The sequence below is a fragment of the Coffea eugenioides genome, chromosome 8, assembly GCF_003713205.1.
Source record: "Coffea eugenioides isolate CCC68of chromosome 8, Ceug_1.0, whole genome shotgun sequence".
Taxonomy (NCBI): domain Eukaryota; kingdom Viridiplantae; phylum Streptophyta; class Magnoliopsida; order Gentianales; family Rubiaceae; genus Coffea; species Coffea eugenioides.
Genome location: NC_040042.1, coordinates 41,108,560 through 41,128,198, shown reverse-complemented (window position 1 = coordinate 41,128,198; position 19,639 = coordinate 41,108,560). Strand labels below are relative to the sequence as shown.

General features: G+C 35.4%; 3 protein-coding genes across 3 annotated transcripts; 1 reads left to right on the top strand and 2 right to left on the bottom strand.

The window, feature by feature from the left end:
* Nucleotides 1-3,756: 3,756 nt before the first annotated feature.
* Nucleotides 3,757-6,507, top strand: LOC113780778 (pentatricopeptide repeat-containing protein At4g22760). The gene is made up of 2 exons (XM_027326551.1): nt 3,757-5,689; nt 6,083-6,507. The coding sequence occupies exon 1, from the start codon at nt 3,757-3,759 to the stop codon at nt 5,494-5,496; it is 1,740 nt and encodes a 579-aa protein (XP_027182352.1). The 3' UTR covers nt 5,497-5,689; nt 6,083-6,507.
* An 82-nt stretch (nt 6,508-6,589) lies between these two features.
* LOC113779918 lies at nt 6,590-11,909 on the bottom strand. Its single transcript, XM_027325703.1, has 2 exons — nt 10,595-11,909; nt 6,590-7,636 (listed from the first exon to the last, which is right to left on the bottom strand). Exons 1-2 carry the CDS (start codon nt 11,114-11,116, stop codon nt 6,998-7,000), a joined length of 1,161 nt encoding a protein of 386 aa, XP_027181504.1. The 5' UTR covers nt 11,117-11,909; the 3' UTR covers nt 6,590-6,997.
* Nucleotides 11,910-14,129: 2,220 nt separating this feature from the next.
* LOC113779676 (UPF0587 protein C1orf123 homolog) lies at nt 14,130-18,510 on the bottom strand. Its single transcript, XM_027325355.1, has 4 exons — nt 18,303-18,510; nt 16,659-16,760; nt 16,121-16,288; nt 14,130-14,573 (listed from the first exon to the last, which is right to left on the bottom strand). The coding sequence occupies exons 1-4, from the start codon at nt 18,402-18,404 to the stop codon at nt 14,451-14,453; spliced, it is 495 nt and encodes a 164-aa protein (XP_027181156.1). The 5' UTR covers nt 18,405-18,510; the 3' UTR covers nt 14,130-14,450.
* Between the last annotated feature and the right edge of the window lie 1,129 nt (nt 18,511-19,639).

The window sequence follows — 19,639 nt, the reverse complement described above, 5'->3', positions numbered from 1 at the left end:
TATTATTATGAATATAATATTATATAATGATGATATTTAATATCTAATATACATTATAATTATATAAAATATTAGTATAAGTAATATTTATATGTATTATATAATTATAATTATATATTTATCTTATAACATTTGTATAATTATATTTAATCATATATATAATATTTAATTTAATTAGTTACAAACTTATAATAATGATATTATTAGTTATATGTATTACATAATGTATATTAATCTACATAATATAATTGATATTATCAATTATACTAATAATTATACATGTTTACTAATAGAAATTATTAATTAATTATACTAAATTTACTAATACATTTATACTAATATATTTAATTAGTGAAAATTTCTTATATCTCATTTACAAAGAGCCAATGACTATCATTTACGATGTAGTTTATATTATATTTATTATATTTCATTCCAAAAGAGCTGACGAACCAAACATCAACTATAGTAATAATACACATTACAAGTACTTGAACCAAACAGATATATTGGAATGAATGACCTCATTCCAAATCCAAGATATCCGATTCTGATTCCGATATATGAACCAAACGCCACCTAAATGTGAAACAGGCAACAATCTATCTTCCCATGAACCCAGTTTCCACAAATGTTAATATTTTACTAATATAACAATTAAAATCAATTTCAATAATTCAATTTTAGTAGGTTAGATAAAAGTTGTTAGAAAAGTGAGAAACCAAAAGAAAAATAACTCAAATTTAGTAAAAGTCCAAAAAGGATTCAGTACTTCAACTCTAGAAGTCCTCCAAATGACTATATATTAGAACAGCTATAATCAAAATAGATTACATAATTAAAAAACTTAATATTTCAAACATTTATTTTCTTAAGTTTCACTTCTTAAAGGCTCTCAACTCGTTATTCAATAATGACCATATGTTGCTTCAAAGCCAAGCATGACTGTGTTTAGTATTGCTTACGCTTCCTCTTCGGTGTTTTATTCCTAGGCCCATTATATTTATGTTAATTCCGTGACACCCCAATACATTTCCAGCTTCTGCAGTACGCAACATTTCCAAACCGCCCGCGCCTGTTATAGGTCATCACTTGTTTTTGTAGAAATATTCCCTTCATCGTCCGTACATGTCAGCTTGTAATGTGCCGGCTTCTTTGCCATATTCTTTACCTTTTCACACCTGTCTTGGATTAGCTGAATACACTACAGAATTTACCTTGAATCCAATGTCTTTTACTAATAGTTTTTTTTTTTGTATCACTTAATCCATTTCTTGGACACATCTGAAACTTAGAGATAAAATTAGATTGAGAGATTGATTTATATTCAAATACAATCAAGTGCCTTTTTTTTATTTCATTTTTTCAACTCCGCAATCAGCAGGAGGAGGGATGGGTTGGATGATACGAGAGAGGGAATGTAAATGAGAGGTTTCAGGTTTGAAACTTCCCACCTACACTAAGAAAATAAAAATAATAATAATAACTAAAAATCCTCTACGGTTAGCCATATGCCTCCAACACTTAATGTACAATTTTACAATTAAAATAATTGTTACTTGAAGCACGAAAATTATACGTAAACAAATCCAAATACATGCACATTCGAATTAAATTGAGCATGCGCATTATTAAATCCTTGAATTATACCTGCACACCATAGTAATCCAAAGTTAATTACGTCCAATTTTATTGAGATAAGAAAAATAACAACAAAAACCACATACGTTTTTTAATGTATAGTTCTATTGTAGATTACAAATGCTAACACGTATAACGTAACTAATATGATTAGCAAGAACTATGATTCAATTCTCTTTGAATTTTCGATAAATCATCATCAACATTCAATTACTAGAATTTAAACAACGAAATATGGAGCATAGAGATAACTAGTTTTAGCCCAGTGGCTATCTGAGGGAACTTAAGTTCCTTCCTCGAGTGTTGTTCTCAAGACCTCTCTTTGTAATAAAGTAGGATTTCAAAAACTACTTTTAGCTATTCGTGGGTATGACTAAAGAGTAAGGGTAAAACTCCTAACCAACAAAAAGTCGAAAGTTCACAGTTTTTTTTAAATATTTTTTTATAAAGAAGATCAACAGTGGTTCTTCATTTACCTTCTCGGAAGACTCGAACCCGTGATCTATCGATTGCATATGGAGTTAATTGTATTTTTCTTATAGTTCTACATGTTTACAGATATTGTATACATATTACTACTACTTTGTACGAGATGTAGATTGCTTTTGTAATTCATGATTTTCTAAGTTCTTTACTTTATTTTACGAAATAACGCGTTTGGATAGAGTATTATTTAAGATATTATTTAGAATAGTTATTATAATATTGTTATGATATGATATATATATATATATAATACTGTTAGGAAGAAAGATAGACATGTTTGCATCAACTGTTTTAGAAAAGATCTCTTCCTCGCTAGGTCCCTTGGTTTTTGTTGTGCTCTCCCTTCCTTCTCTTGGTTTCCATTTTGATTGGTGTAACCAATATAAAATACAGTTGAAAAATATATTTATAATACAAGTAGAATAATATATTTTTTAAAAAAATTATTTTCAAACACGCCCGAAGTCTCCTTCTCAAGATTTCGTACCAATTGGGAGACGATTAAATGACCTCTCAGGAGGGATCTGGTAATACCGGCAGCCTGACTTGATTGCGATGGCGATCCCTCAAGAGAAAGCCTCCCAAATTTTCCACTGGGGCCATTTCTTCAATTTTTTCTCTAGCCCGTGAATTGTGAATTATACAAGCCCAGTGTTTTAATTACTAATGGGGCCCTATGACTAAAGAGCCCCCCTTATGTTGGACACCAATCCATGACCCCAATTCATCTTACATGGTGTATTACCCCAACCACATTGCGAGGCCCAAAAATGAGTCAACAAGACCTCTGCAATTATCATTGGCATTTTCAATTACACAATGCAATTATCATTTATGAACTAATACAATACTTATGAACTTTAATACAACAACATGTAATGATAGAGCACAACTTTACAAAATAGTGCAATGTTATCTTTGCATGGATTCTATGCCGCTCTTGCCCTTCTATTGCAGCAATCTCTGAGTATGAAGGGCCTCACAAATTCGAGGTCAAACCAATTTGTCACAAAAAAGCGTAAATAAGTGGCATGATATAAAATGAAATGAATCTAGACACAATGTAAACAAATAGGTTGTAATGTAATATATATATAATGACTATTCTAGCTCAACTAATTTGAGCTCAAACATGTGGTCCAATCTCTGAAGAGCACTTGGCCCTTTCTCCTAATTCGAGATGATTGATGCTTCACAAGTAATGTATAATTCGAGATTGAAATGATTGATGCCTCACAGGTCATGTATAATTCAAAATTCAGCAATCAGCATATTAATAGCGAGACTTGAATACATCATCTTTGTTAAGAAAGTGACCTAATCTTATTAACTGAGCCAACTTATGTTAGCAAGGCGCTCCTTCTCTGCCCAACAATTTATTAGCCTCAGGAGGATAAACATAAACTCTCAAGGCCTTATTAAGATGCCATAAAAGGTACAAAGCATTCGTACCAAAATGAAAAAGGGTACAGAGCACGCCTTCATGTGCCATTGTGAACTACATTTTTACATCATAAGAAGACGTGACATATAAAGCAGTCTTAGGTCCACGTTTTGAAATGCTCCTGAGTTAGAACAACAGGTTTTCTTGAATCCTAAACATCACGTAAACGTAACACGCCACAATCAATGCAAATTCCTAATTTCTCAGCTTTGTTAACAATTTCTCTGCATATCAAACAGCTGAAGCAAATTCATGGCTCAATTCTAGTGAATGGTCTTGATCATCTTGAACCTATATTAATTCGGCAAATAATCGTTTCTTCAGGCGGTTTTCATCAAACCCATGTTACCCAGTACGTTAAAACAATCCTAAATCATACCCAACATCGAGATGTTTCCCCATTGGGTTATGCTATTAGGTTTCTATGTCAGCATGGCCAGTTCCAGGACGCTGTCATTTTCTACGTGCAGCTTCAGAGATCTGGGGTGTTTCCCAACACATATGCTTTATCATCTATACCAAAGGCCTATGGTAAAATCAATTGTAAAAATGGGGGGATTTCAGTTCATTGTCAAGTTCATAAATATGGCTTTGCCAGTGTTGTTTATGTACAAACAGCCCTTTTGGACTTTTACTCGAAAATGGGTGATATTAAGACAGCCCATAAGGTGTTTGACGAAATGAGTGATAGAAATATTGTTTCATGGAATGCTATAATATCTGGTTATGTGAAATTCGGAGAGTTCGAAATGGCTCAATCTGTGTTTGATAGAATGCCTGAGAGAGATATAGTATCGTGGAATGCAATTTTGTTGGGATATGCCAAGGCAGGGAAAATGGATCAGGCGTATGTTTTGTTTAAAGAGATGCCAGAGAGGGGCGCTTCATCTTGGAATGTGATGATTCGTGGGTACATAGATTGCGGGAACATAGAATTAGCACGTGGGTTCTTTGATGCAATGCCGAAAAGAAACAGCATTTCTTATATCACTATGATATCTGCATATTCGAAATGTGGAGACGTTCAGTCTGCTGAAAAGATCTTTTATGAGGAGGAAAAGAAAGACCAGCTGTTGTATAATGCCATGGTAGCTTGTTATGCACAGAATGGCCGACCGAAAGAGGCTCTTCATCTATTTGATGAGATGTTTCAACCAATTCTGAATATTCAGCCTGATAAAATGACGTTGGCTAGTGCTATATCTGCTTGTTCTCAACTGGGAGATTCAAATATGGGGGGTCGGATTGAGTCATACATGGGTGAATTTGGAATCAGAATGGACAATTATCTCTCCACGGCCTTAATTGACATGCATGCAAAATGCGGAAATATTGACAAAGCTATTGAGTTATTTCACAGGTTAGAAAAGAAGGACATAGTTGCTTACAGCGCAATAATTTTGGGTTGTGGAATTAATGGTAGGGGACAAGATGCGATTAAGTTATTTGAGGAGATGATAGATTCTAACATCTCTCCTAACTCAGCTACAATCACGGGAATATTGTCTGCATACAATCATGCTGGTTTGGTTGAAGAAGGCTACGATTGCTTTGAGTTGATGCAGAAATATGGAATTATACCATGTGTTGACCATTATGCTATCATGGTTGATCTTTTAGGTAAGGCAGGTCGGCTGGAAGAAGCATATGAGTTGATAAAGAAAATGCCAATGCAGCCTCATTCTGGGGTTTGGGGTGCATTGCTTCTAGCATGTAGTGTGCACAACAATGTTGAACTTGGTGAGATTGCAGCTGCTAAGTGTTTCAAGTTGGAGCCTAATAGCACAGGATATTGTTCTCTTCTTTCTAAAATTTATGTGTCATCTGGGAAGTGGGATGAAGCCAAGCGATTGAGAGAAGCCGTTGAGGAAAGAGGTTTCAATAAGGTTCCCGGCTGTAGTTGGATCAAACCAGCTGAAGCCTAGGGGTCGGGAAGTTCTTAGATAAGCCTGAATTTAATTTCTTGTGACTACTTGAATCAACTTGCTGCAATTTGGCCCACAGTCGACAGAGCTCAAATGTTGCATGACCTGTGTGTGTGGTTGCTGATGCCCATGCCCTTGGGGAAATTCCTGGTGAACGAATATTCTGCTGATCTTATGGTTCTTCTGGCAATTGGTATGCATTTTCTAAGCTGATTTTATGGAGGTGCTCTCGATGAACTTATGTCTTCTTTCATGTAACAATTAACAACATATTGGCTTGGACAATATTGCCAAAAAAAAAAGATAATAAATAAATAAAACAAAATAAAAGTGAACGACCCCTTCATCTTATCTCGAACAATGGGCACAGACGCACAGTGCCATTGCTCGTGGCCAAAACCCATCAGTAGCAGCTGAAACAACCTGTATCAGCTGAGTAATTTTGACTGATCTACAATCATTGCTGCAAGTCATCATATTGAAGAGGCATTTGGTTGTTTGAAGTGGTGGGTTTAATTATTTAGACTGTTCCCAGAGATGGTTCATAGACTTGCTGGATTCACTTTAACTTTTTTTTTTTTTGCAGTTGGAGGGACATCGAACCTGAAGCAACTTAAGAATGTAAAGATTTCCACCAGAGAAGCTGCAGCATCAAGTCTGATTATTGGCCCTTTAAGCTCTGTGGTTTGATCAATACTTTGCTGATTAACAAGTGTGTCTCTTTAATCAGCACGAAGCAGGAGAGAAATCAGATGCACTGAAGTTTCTATTGATGCATTATGTCTTGCAACATCAGGCTTTTAAGATCAAAGTAAAAAATAGCAAATAACCTTGAGGCGTCCTTGGTTTTCCTGGAGAAATGACTTAGAAGTTCGGTCTTTTAGCCAAATGATATAACCTCTCCATGTATTCAACAAGTTTTGCTGTATTTAGACTATGGATCTCTGTAATGCAAGTAACCATTTCTAATTTGTCTTAGAAAACATTGTAGTCAACCGTAGAATGGAGATTGTAACAGAAAAGAAATTGTAGGCTCTTAAAGACGTGATAAAAATAAATTACGGGCAAGAACAGAGCAAGCAACACCGGCAAACGAGTTGACTTAGTTTGGCATTCATTTGCAGACCAAATACCATCAAACTGGAATCCCCCAGCCCATTTATCAGTGAGCTGCAGAGAAGTGAAAAGCTGCAGTAGAAGAGAACTTTACATGATCTGACTGGAAAACAAAAATATATATCAATGTTGCCGCTGCAACTGGACAGCCAATGGTGATGAATACAAAAAGGTATACGTATGGTATTCATGCTCTAGCATCGACCTGTACATCTGAAGGGGGTTGTCCCGCATAAGGGTTCGCCGTTCATGCAAATCATTAGAGGCTAGTTTCCATATCAAAGCACAAAGAATGAATTTGCATGGCGCGACCCAATCATGTCACCATTCTTCCATTGTATTCCGTATAACTGAACATTGTAGAAGAGGCAATACGGTCTATATCTCAGTAACCAAAGTACTTTGGTGCTAGAAAGAATAGAGGCTGCAACGTGCTTGGAGCAAATTTTCTAGCAAAAAGATAGCAAATTGAAGTAGGCTGGTCGTTATATGGGCAGGTATGATTTTCAAGAATTCCCCTAATGAATGGTTCTGTAATATCTGCACTTCCAAAAGTAGCAGGATGAGCCCCTCCACGTGACCAGTCCACCCAAGTGATGCTTCTGTTTGCCAATTGGTTAGGAGCTTGAATTGTCAGCATGGTTGGGAAATAATGCTCATCCACATAGCATGGAGATCTACAAAACTCAGCAAACTTTGGGTAGAATTTTGTATCTGCAACTATGATAAGAGCAAGCTTTCTGTTGATCTGAAACCACTGTGCTCCTTTACGCCACTGGCTAATCTGAACCTCTGGTGCCATGTTCTCATTATAACGACCTCTACCAAATGGACCAGGATCATCAAATGCCCCAACAAAGCTATATTTTGACTTTGTTATGTAATGGTAGATGATACTGAAATTGTAGAGTGGAATGCAAGACTCGGATAGCAGAACAAACCACTCGTTGTTGAGATCAAGCAATGCATTAGCAAGAAGTCTTCTCTCAGCATCACAAATACTTATCCTCCCCCATTCTGCAACCTGAGCAGGACAGAAATATGACAGACTCAGCACCTCAGTGGAAATTAGAAAAAGGCTAATCCATATTCGTGCTGTACAAAGCTCATTTTGCCAAAACAAATCTATGACAAGGAGCTCAATCACAAGAAATGCCAATTAAATGCTAAGATAAATTAAGGCTGCATATTGCTAAAATAAATTAATCAAGAACCACAAGTTTAATATGCAATATTTCTTTTTTGTGCAAGACCAACCTATTATAGCCCAACTTTTAGCTGAATAAAACATGTAAATCAACACTTCTTACAAAATTCTGGTAGCATTTGAAAGAAAATGTTTGAAGTTGAAAAGTAAATACAAAACCATACAGATTGGTTGATATTGCCTATAGTCTACAGCTGTCACTAATAACCTGATACCATTTTGCTTCAGAAATCAAATGAATAAATGAAAACCAACCAGGAAAGTGACTAAAATCCATTTCAAAGACTAATAAATGCACAGCACATTAAACTCTCAAAGTAAAAGCACAAGATAAAGAAACTCTATGCCTCCAATTTTCTAGAGCTGAGGGTTTACTATCTGCATTTTTATTTTACTAAATCACGATATTTCATGGAGGCTTTCACTAGGATTTATTTTTAATATACTTGACCTAAAAATAATCATATGTGCAAATAAAAATGAAAGAAATTAAAACGTCTGATTCATGTGCTACTTAATGATTAAAATAGCATCACATGCAACTAAGCAAGTACAACTCAAGTTTGAAAATCAACTAAGTACACAGAACTTGGAAGTACAAATAGAAAGCACCTCTGCAAATTGAAAAAATAATCTCAAAGACTCGTTGAGTCAAACCAGACTCATGTTTCAAGCATCATCATTATACATGAAATAGCAATTTAGTTAGCAAACTTGAACATCAAGCTATATATAAAGTTAAACAACAAAAACAACTGTTAAAACAAAAAAAAAATCTCTAAGCTCAGCTCATTGAAAAAGTAGCTTTTAAGCTGCAATATATGGTCCTGACTCCCAGCACAGGGCCCTATACATATAATCTCTTTCAGCATCAATTATTTCATTCTGGTAATCAAACTCAATGCACTAAGACAAAAGAGTAACTGAATGATAACCAGGAAGCAAACTCATACGAATAAAGTTTGTTAAAAGAGAGGAACCATCAGAATGTGAACAGCCACTTTATAGCTTAAAAATTTCCAATATGCAGAAAAGCTTATATATTTCCCAGAAAATTAGTGAAGTGCTACCTAGACATTCTAATAAACAAGATGATGACATCATCCTCTGCAAGCTAGAAGAACTTCCCTAGTGAGATCAGTCCCGTCTCTTTCAATTAGTGCTCACAATCACAGTTGACGAGCTAGACTCTTAAGATCCCAAAAGCAAAACCATTTCAAATGTATCCTTAACAAAATTAACAAGACTAACACAAGCAGATCCAATAAGCTTCCTGTTGATAACTTCAACGAAAACCTTCTTTTTACCACCAATAATTGAACTTAAAACTGTTTTGCAAGATCTTGCTCACACTACTTGAATAACACTTGCATATCTTCCTTAAAATAACAACATACAGAAAACTATGTTTCAATATGCAGATCAGACCCTCTATTTGACATAGCGAGCAATAAATATGAAGATGTCACTTGTCTACATCCTATCCATGCTTTCTGTTAGCGCAAACACTTTCTGTCTCGTCCAGCACTCAAGGTTCCAGCCTTTGCACTTAGACACTGTAGTTGTTCACATGCATGTATAGAATAATACTCAGTCAAGGTTATAATCATACAGAATAGCTGGCTTCCACATTTGCTTTTTGAGTACTGCATGGAAATATGCTTCATCTGCGCATGAGTATAAAGTTACAAAAGCCAAACACTTCCTAGAAAAGGAAGCTTACAATGTTCAAAGGGGATATTTTCTTAGTTCCAATGAACTTGCTACACTATATGATGGGATTTACAAAGAGCAGCCAGCTGCACCTTCATGTACGTGCTATACAGACAGCTAAACACATTTATAGGAGTTACATTCCATAGGGCAACAGAGACAACATGCTTGGCTGGTTAAACTAGACATTGTATTTGTATTAATGGTTCTTTTACTAGTTGACAGGAATGGTTTCATAAAGCAAAAGCACAAAAGCCAAGGGGAAGGGATAATTCCAGAATCTTAAAACCTTCCCTGCATAACATCAAATTTCATATCTTGCCTTGCCAGGCCTTCCAAGAAATAAACACAAATGACAACCACTCGATAAAATACTCAAGTCAGTGCATTTAAGAGGTTATAGAAAAATTGAAGCAAAACACAAAGCAAAGGGTTTGCAAGACAATCAAATTGGGCAGTTTCAAATTTAAGCTACTTAAAATGCCCAAGGGACATATACTTGGAGAAATTGAGATCGACATGTCATGTTGTATAAACACATAACTTTAGGGTTCTGCATGAACCATACATTTGGTGAAGGCAAATATTGAACTATCCAAGCATTCAAACTAATGGAAGTGAAAAGTAAACTATCAAATCCATCCATCACAGAATTGTAAAATGAGGATAACAACTTTTCAATGTTGAATTTAACATCTTAAGATAAGTAAAAGCTATTGTACACAACAAACAGTTTCAGAACTCTGACCATGACCTACGGGTAAGAAGATTTCAAAGCATTGCTAAAGGACTAAATATTATTCACATGGAAGGAAAAAAGAAAGAACTACATTGTTTAATTTCCAGCAAGGAGAAAAGAAAGCACAATTTATGCCCAAGCTATCTGCATATGAAGGATGAAAGCTACGATAAGTTTGGACTAAATTACTCTCCAAAAACTTGAGCTGTTTTGGGCACCAAAGACCATCAATCATATGTATAAAAAACAACTTATAAAGATTCTTAACTACATATAGCAACTACCTGGAAATGATTCAATGGTGACAATTGACAAAAGCATACCTGACTTGGAACTTGCCTCCCGTAAAAAACAGATGTGGGTGGGAAATCTGCTTGATATGATGGCAACGAGTGAATAAATATCGAATACAACCCAGAATGTCCCTTAAAAAACCTCTCCCAAAGAGGAGCTAAAGGCAATGGCCCCTTAGTCAAAAACATGAAAGCAATCTTCGGAACCCTAGTGAACGGATACTTCTTGATTTGAGGCACCAATGATGCCCTCCAAAACAACTCTTCATCACTCATTGAGTGAAGCAATTTTGAGGGAGGCTTTATCCAACGTTCTAAACTAATAGGTTCCTTCTCAAAACAAGGTTGAAAACTGGGCTTTGCTGCAGCAAGCACATTATCAGCGCCATAATGCCTAATCATATAAACACTAACCACAGAAAAGATAAAGCACAACCCCAAAAACACCACAAGTAACTGAAGCATTCTATGAGGTAAAGCCCTATTTTGACCTGTCCTATTTACAGCTGCAAAATCTTTACCATTCTCCATTGATACAACTGTTGATTGCATCTTGACACAAGTATAACAAAATTCACCTAAGGGATTTCTAGTTTCCTAAGATATCGAATCAAAAATCCACATACAACCGTTATCTCCCTTCAAACATCTGAAACCTTCAATTAAAAAATTACTCCTTTTGTCACACGGCCTAGAATCAGAGACTCGGATTGCATCCCATATGACATATAATCAACTAATTTTAAACTTCGCCTTCCTGCGATCGCTTAAGTTACCGTAATCCTAAATACAACCAAGACTGAAGCTTTTGGGTAGTTTGAATACAGGAGTAGAAAAAAAGGGAAAAAGGCAGATAGCAGAGCAAAGCACCGTAAACCAACCAAAAGAACATTCAAGAAACTGACAAAAATGAAAAATTTCACCAATTGGAGAGAATTCACCAAGTGGGCAGGAGGTTAAAATGAAAAAAACAAATTTATTTGATACAGTATCACATGGTTTCGTGAACATAATGGATATTCCATGAGTAATTACGAGATTAAAAGTACTGCTCTGTAGCTGTCTTACTGTAGCAGTTAGCCAAAAAAATGGGCCAGACGCATACCATATGGGGAAAAAGGAGGAGGAGGATAAAATTTGTTGTTTGGGAAATGCTTTAATTTGTTGTCACAGGGCTTTAATGCTCCAGATATTGGTGATGGGAGAGTTAGGACTCAAGCAAAGGACACTGAGAAAAGTGGCCAAGGAAAGTAAATATGTTTGGCAAGGAACAAAGGCTACACTTGGAATGCCTAGGACTTAAGGTGGTGGGGATGACAGGGAGATGGAATAAGAATGGCATGATCAAAATCCAAGAAAGAAGGGAACAGATCTAGAAAGAATGGGGAATGTGAAACTTTTGATTTTAAAAGAATGTCTTTGGTTTCTAAACACATGTCTAGGACAGACAGCTTTGGGAGGTTTAGTGGTTAGGTAAAAGACTGAAATACTTAACAACCTATGTTATGTTATGGGCAGTTTCATTTTGAATTTAGTAAAATAAAATGTAATAAAAAAGCCTGTGTAATGGGCAGTTTCATTTCATAACTGTTATTGTTTTTTTTTTCATTAATTTTTTTTTTCAGTTTGTACCCTTTTTGCATTGTTGGGGGAATACAAGTAAAAAGTAGGTGGGTTGGTGTTTTTTTTTTTAACTGATGCAGACAGTCCAACTTGGTTTTTTTTTTTTTTTTTTTTGGCTGACGTTTAAGAGAAATTTAAAGAAATAAATAAGATACAGAGAGAGGGTAAGCAATGCTCCCAGAAATGTTGTCGCAAATAGAAAGAAAGACCAAAAACAATAGAAAAAATATAAATTGAATATGATATTAGACATAGGAGGAGTTTATTATACATTGTACAGATGGATAGCTGGCAGAAGCAGTCTATCTTTTTTTTTTTTTTTGAAAAAAGAGGCAGACTCTCTAATGGTAGACACCACGAATTAAAGCAAATGTGCCAGCACTCTGACTAGTTTGTAGGAGCCAATTTCATTCTTTTTGGAAAAAAGAAAAATAAAGGAGCAAATATTTCATAGACCGATTGTGCTCTATTTCATGTCCAATTTTTATCGAGTTTCTTTAGTACATTATTTATAGGAAAAGTAGAAAGAAAATAAGGAAAATTTTGAGGACCATCTTGACTATATTTGTTTTCGAAGTAGCCTTGACAATTCATACAATTTCTTCCCTTTTTTCTTTTGTTCCTAGATTTGTTTTGTTGAATGACCCTTAAACAGGCAAACACTGGCAATTAAGTTCTTATCCAAGACGACAAAAAAAAAGCCATTGGCAATTTGGCATGATTCTAGGAAATCACGGGTCAACAATTTTACTCCTTTCTTAGCTGAAACCGCCAGCGACCCAGAAAGCAGCGCCAATTTTGTACTTTGTCCACCCTCTGCTTAATTTGTAAAATATCTCATCAATGTTTTATACAAGTTTCCCTTCATAACCGTTGGCTAGAAAAGTTCAACAATGACAAAGAAATCAAAACACCAAGATGAATTAAAAGATAGTTAAGAATATAAAAAAGATGATTGAAAAATGTGATGCATGATCATTTAATTAAAAAAAAAAAAATCAAGTATAATATGTTTATGGGATATAACTACTAATAGTGTCAAAAAGATTGATAAAAAGAACAAAATTTGAATCCGCATTCTCTCATTCTAATACACTATATGAGTTTTAGTACTAATGATGGAACACATACATGTTGTACAAGTTTTTAAATTAATAATACAACTTATACGTACTAATTATGCAAGATTAGGTCTAACTTTAACCCCTCCGTAAACAAAAACGAAAAATAGATACAGGCATTAGCAAAATTTGTGATCTAGACTTGGAATTTTTTGTGCCCTCACGTACTATTATCACAATCTGAATAAGAAGACATATCGTTTGTGATTATATAAAAGAAACCATCCAATAAAAATGAAAAAGAAAATGGAGAAGAATGGGATGGCTACATTGCCATGTGCTAATTGCTAAGTGGGTGCCCACCACTATCAGTATAGCTAAACCAACCGTGATTCGAAGAGAGCACGTGTGAATGACCATCCTCCACCCTCCCACGCTTCCGACAGAATGCGTGCCAACTCGAAAAACAAAGGCAGGGAATCCAGAATCTGGACGAAGAATTATTAGAAATGCACCTCAAAATTGGAAATGCATTTGCATATATCCCACGTTAAATGCACCTAAATTACAACCCTCTCACCAAACCCCAGGCCTACGTGAACAAGACGAATTACCATATTTTCATTAAGCCCCACCCCGCACTGACCAATTTCCAAGTCTTATATTTAAGCAGCATACTCCTATGATAATAAGATTCTCCTGGCAGGTGAAGACTAGCACCAACTGGTGCGTGGCACAAACCCGAAGAGATGCCATAGTATTAGCATTGCAACCGAAATATGGCCAGTTAATGATGCACATCCTCTCTTCCTGTTTAGCCACTTCCCAGTCCCAAAAGGATGCTAGATGATAATAATTCAAACCAATGCCTGAACAAGATGTATAAAAAAACTCAATGAACTTTTCATCAAATTTCAGCATCCATCCATGATCAGAACGACACATTATAGGAATAAGCAATGTCGGAAGTGAAGAAATACTGGAAATATGTTCCATGAGAAGTTTTCTTTAAGTCTGTCAACACTCTTAACAGTGGCAACCCACATAGTCCAGTAGCATATCTTGAACATAGCGTACATTACTATGCAGCTCATTCCAAACATCACAAGCTGCAGTTGATATTCTTCCATTTTGAACAGAAATTGCAAGAAACTGTTAGTCTGTACCACTTATATTTACGCAGCTGGATGCACAAATGGGCACTACTTAAGAACATCGAAACTGGCACGGAGGTTGGAAATCATGACTGGACACTCTCCCTTCTCATCATACTCAACAAATTCCCCTCCAGACAAATCAACACCATCAAACTTTGTTCCTTCAATCTACACCAAGGAAAAGAACAAAAAGACTTTAAATTCATGAATTCTGAAGCTGAGATGACAAGAAATAACATGAGACAGCTTTCAAACTTTTTTTGACAATTCCATTAATTTGGGCATGCAATTGCTGACATTGAAAAAGAGAACACAAATTCCAAAACATCAGGATTTCACAGCCAAATACTATTTCATAATGGATACACATCCAATGTCATAAGCCCACATCACGAAATAAGTTAGCAACTTGATAAATGTAATAACATTTAGATGCATTCAATGCCTTATTTCACATAAACCACTAGAAAAAGAGATGGGCAATTACAAGCACAACCCACAAGACCTATTATTCTCCAAAATAGAGGAATATAATATAAACCTCCTTCCCCCTTTCATAATCTCCCCAATCCCAAAACTTTGGCCCTAATCTACCATTTTAAGTTCAAATCAATCCCATGCAGGCAAGTGATATGAGCAAATCTGTTGATCAAACAATTTTAGGAGGGAGAAAGAATAACCAGAACAACAGAAGCTTTCCATACAGAATGAATTTGTATCAAGTACCCCATAACAATATCGACCAACCAAAATTCCTTTTTTGTTAATAAACAATTATGTATGTCTGCAAAAGTAACATACAGTTACTTATCTTGGATGTATATTGAAAAGAAAGCAAATTGAAAAACTCAATGTAAAAATTGTGGTTTGGAATTCAGAAGTCAATCTATAGCTATGCCAGAAGAGAACATATCAGAAGTTTCCCATCCCAAAAATATGCATTAACCATGGGCAAACACTAAAGCTGCTGAAGAAGGTTTCAGCTGCAAAGGCACCAACATTTAACAGAGACAAATTTTTTCAACAAAAAAAAAAATGCATGTCCCTGTTCAATATAGTTTCAAAAAATTGAGCTGAATACTGGTCCAGCTCTTATAGTTCAGAAATTCACTTCCTAAAAGCAACTCCTGACCTTCCACTTTCCATTCTCAGATGGTGAATGAACCTTCTAAGAGACTGAGATTTCAGCAATTTAACATTACCTAATCAAGTCAACGACATCACAAATGTACCGGTACAGATATAAGAAACAACATTCAAGAGTGAAATTGTCATCTATGATGACAGCATCAAACAATCTAGGCATTGAAGTCATTATTCAAGATATAATGCAAAAAACGTGTAACCTCGAGATGTTTTCTTTTTTGTTTTCTCTTGCTCTTGTTCTCAGGTAGATGTATTCCAAGTGCAGTCAGACTGTGATAACATATACTTCTCACATCTTTAACAGCTAATGAAACGGCACTACAATAGATGACCTAAAACATAGTAAACTTTGCCAGGAAGCTTACATGATATGACTTGCAACTTGGAAGAAGGAAATTCAGTAGTGTAAAATGCAGAGAAGAGTGACCCAAAGTAGAGGTAAAAGAAATACTTAGTTGTTAAAATGTTCTAGTAAGAAATGGATCAACAGCAGCTAAAATTACACAACGTTACAACTACATATCACTCAAGCTACAAAGAATGCAAAAACTGTAGAAGCATTTACTTACAGATTCAACCTGCCATCCACTACCAAAAGAAAAGTCCAGAGGCTCAACACCCCTGCAGTCAAACACCATCAGGGGAGTAAAATGGCCAAATTGACTTTGTATCTGCGTCAGTGGACGCCCTCGGCCAGTGATCATGGTCACAGTTCCTTCCCTTGAACAGAACTTGCACTGGAAGCAAGAAAGAAGAACACATTAATGGAGTACAGATTTGACAATCCAATACAACAGAAACTATTCAGCTATACAAATTAATTTACAAGAGCAGTAAGATCAAAGATCCAACACATCCATGCATCAAGAAGTAAACAGCACTCCAACTTTAATTGGCACCTTAAAACTAGCATTAGCTGGTGCATAGCCCATAGGGGAAAAGAAACTTTCTATAAAACTTTGTTTCAGTCGAAATTCTAGATTTTTCACAATAAGTATTTTTTAACCACAAGATCCTCATAGCAAGAAATCATATCATTGTCTTTTTTTTTTTTGGGGAATCTGAACATTCAAGAATTGAGAACAGATCAGATCAGGAGCAGATCACCTTCTTAACAAGATTAGTACTGCCTTTGCCATGAGGAACTACATCAGTCAGGCAAAGACAAACCTCTTTTGGTGTCACTTCACCACAGTTCCCACATTTCAGCTGAAAATCAAAAACAAAAAGGAATTGAAAAGCATGTATTTGGAACATATATTGTATAAAAATTTGAGTAGGTCAACACTTCAAACTAGACATTAACAGACAACAACAATAACAAAAAGGAGGAAGAAGAGGAACATTATAACACTTGAAAAGGCAAGAGATCAAGAAAATATATTGGTATCCATTAGCATAACAATTACATCAGAAAGCAGATTAAAGGCTGAAAGTTACTAGTTAAAATTCACAATGAGCATGTTCTGTTGAACAGTCACAACAGTAAGATTTTGGACACCAATTCCTCCATAGCACAACAATGCAGAGCAGAATAAACTAAAGGGAGGGGCAGTGAGGATGATACATTATAACCCCATGATGTCCAAGATGTTGCACAATCTTTTGCTAAGAGCCAACAACCTCAAGAGAATGTAGAGTAGAAAAGGATATGAATCATCTTTCCTCATGGAATAATTCACATTGAAAGATTCAAGAAAATAGGATTTTCTGGAAAAAAATCACTAGAGATTGATGTAAATTCAATAACTCCAGATGAGGCTTAATCACCAAATCTTTTGAGGAATCAGCATCAACACATCTCTTGGTGCATACATAAAGGAGTACAAAGTTTTCCAAGGACCAAAGCATGATAAACATAATCAACAAGTTTTACAAAATCACGCAGATGGGAGCAATGTAAAAGAATAGTTCACTAACTATAGCTATATGCCAAATCACACTACTCTCTATAAAACCATATTGTAGCAGACCCGCATTTTATCAGACAAAGAGTTGAAAATCAAAAATTGACAGAAAAATTAAATAAGAAGAAGAAAAAATGCAAAAAAAAAAAAAAAAGAAACGGAAAAGGACTGATATAATGAGGCTCTGGTGTCATTCAATTGCTTGCGTGGTGGTTGTGCACACAACACGAACATATATCCACAGAGGCATGGAGATTCAGAATGAAATGGTCATAAACGCAGATTTAAGCCAAAATGAAAAGGTAGTTACAGACAAGTACCAGTTACGCAAAATAAACCAAAGGCAGCAATAATTTACCTATTATCCAACATATCCGTAATTCAACATAGCGTAAATCCTAATTGAATTAATGATACTACTTCGTTACCCAAATTAACAAGGATGAAAACAATAAGCTCAAATTACACAATCGAAAAAGAAAAAATAAACTAAAACGCATTCAGCTGTATGCATTAGTTATAGAAACTTCTAGAATTAAACAGAGAGCAAAATCTACGATACTATTAAAAGAAATCTAGAGATTTACACAAGAAGAGAGGGAGAGAAAGAGAGAGAGAAGAAAGTAGTCGCATTCAGCTCGCTTAGTAATCGCGGAGAAAAAAACACAGAAACTTGCAGGAGAACGATATAAATAATGAAATGACGGCAATAAATTGCTGAGAAAAAAGGAGGAGAAAAGAACAAGAAAAACACGAATAAATTCATCGAAAGAAGCTAAAAATGAAAATTAAAACCCTAGATTATAGGCGAAAACGAAAAACGTGGAGAGAAATGGTTGAAGACCTTGAAGTAGTAGTTGACGCTAGGGTCGTCACAGCCGCCTTGAGGCTGAAGATCAGTGAGGTTCTCCAGCTCCGCGGTGATCATCAGCGAGTAGTTCACCATTCTCTCTCCCTCTATGCGCTTAGAATCCAAGCTTCTCTTCACTCTCTTCTTCCTCTTTCGTTTGCTCCTCTATTGTTCAGCGATTTGTTTGTTGTGCATTTCTGTTATCGTGTATTATATACGTAGGGGTTATACATGTAGGGGTTAAAGGAATACAGGCCTAATCCAAGCACCGTGATTAATTGGTACTTAAACTTGTTTTTAACTGTGATTAACTGATACTTAAACGAGTTTTTATTGAATTAGGGACATCAACATTTATGAGTATTCAGCAGCGCTTAAGATGAGCTTTATTAGCTTGAACTCTTGAAGTATTGTATTAGTATAAATTTTAGATTTTAGGTTTCCATGTTGAGTTGGAAATATTTTAAACCAATTGAATATACTCTTTCTGATTTGATTCAATCAATTAACAAGTCATTCTTGAGAGTTTAGTTTTGAGCCAATTTCTCGTTCACTCTTGTTTGTCATTTTTGGCTCCATTTATATATATATATATATATATTTTTTTATTTTTTTTTCTACCCAGGGGGTATCCCCTAAGACCCGAGAGGAGAGGCCCATCCCCTCGAACCGATAACCACTGGAACTCGATTCCTGGTGGGGGAGAATGGATAACGGGATCTTAGGAGGATTTCCGTGACCAACCGAGCTGCCCAGGAGGGGCCTCCATTTATAGATAGGGTTAGAAGATGAATCAAACTATTCAAAATTCGAATTAAGTTTGATTCCATGAGAAACTGTTCAAATTTAATTGGTTAATTAATCAAATCAAACATGAGCAATATTTTGTGTTCGTTGAACTTTTTCGTTGAACTTTTTTTTTTATTAGCAGGAGGTTTTGAATTCAAGATTTCTAATTTACAAATCCTTCTATTTTTACCACCCAATCCAATAATTTCTTCGCCTTTTCCCTCGCCCCTCAGCTTTTAAATTGGACTTAAACTTTTTTCATTAGCATAAAAATGAAATTTATAAATAAAAATTCAACCTACTCGAATATGACTCGGGTTCAATTCGATAAAAAGCTCGTTTGGGGCCAAAATCAAACTTATTTGAAAAAAAAAATTACAGCCTTTGGTCCTATCTTTGACAATAACTTCCATTTTTTTATTTTAATTTTTTACTTTGGTCCAATAAATCTGATCTTTTATTAAGTCTATTTTAGACATTTCCGGGTTAAAAGTCTTCTTGTTCCCCCTCAAGGATAATCCTTTGGTCATTGTGACTATCTC

Bases quoted from the DNA above. Each gene is read 5' to 3' on its own strand.
- LOC113780778 (XM_027326551.1), top strand. From the start codon at position 3,757: ATGCAAATTCCTAATTTCTCAGCTTTGTTAACAATTTCTCTGCATATC.
- LOC113779918 (XM_027325703.1), bottom strand. From the start codon at position 11,116: ATGCAATCAACAGTTGTATCAATGGAGAATGGTAAAGATTTTGCAGCT. The intron at 7,637-10,594 runs GTATGCTTTTGT...TGTCCTGCTCAG, and splicing joins GGAGGCAAGTTCCAAGTCAG to GTTGCAGAATGGGGGAGGAT.
- LOC113779676 (XM_027325355.1), bottom strand. From the start codon at position 18,404: ATGGTGAACTACTCGCTGATGATCACCGCGGAGCTGGAGAACCTCACT. The intron at 16,289-16,658 runs GTGATCTGCTCC...TCTTGCTTCCAG, and splicing joins GTACTAATCTTGTTAAGAAG to TGCAAGTTCTGTTCAAGGGA. The intron at 14,574-16,120 runs GTAAGTAAATGC...TCCTTGGTGTAG, and splicing joins GTGGATGGCAGGTTGAATCT to ATTGAAGGAACAAAGTTTGA.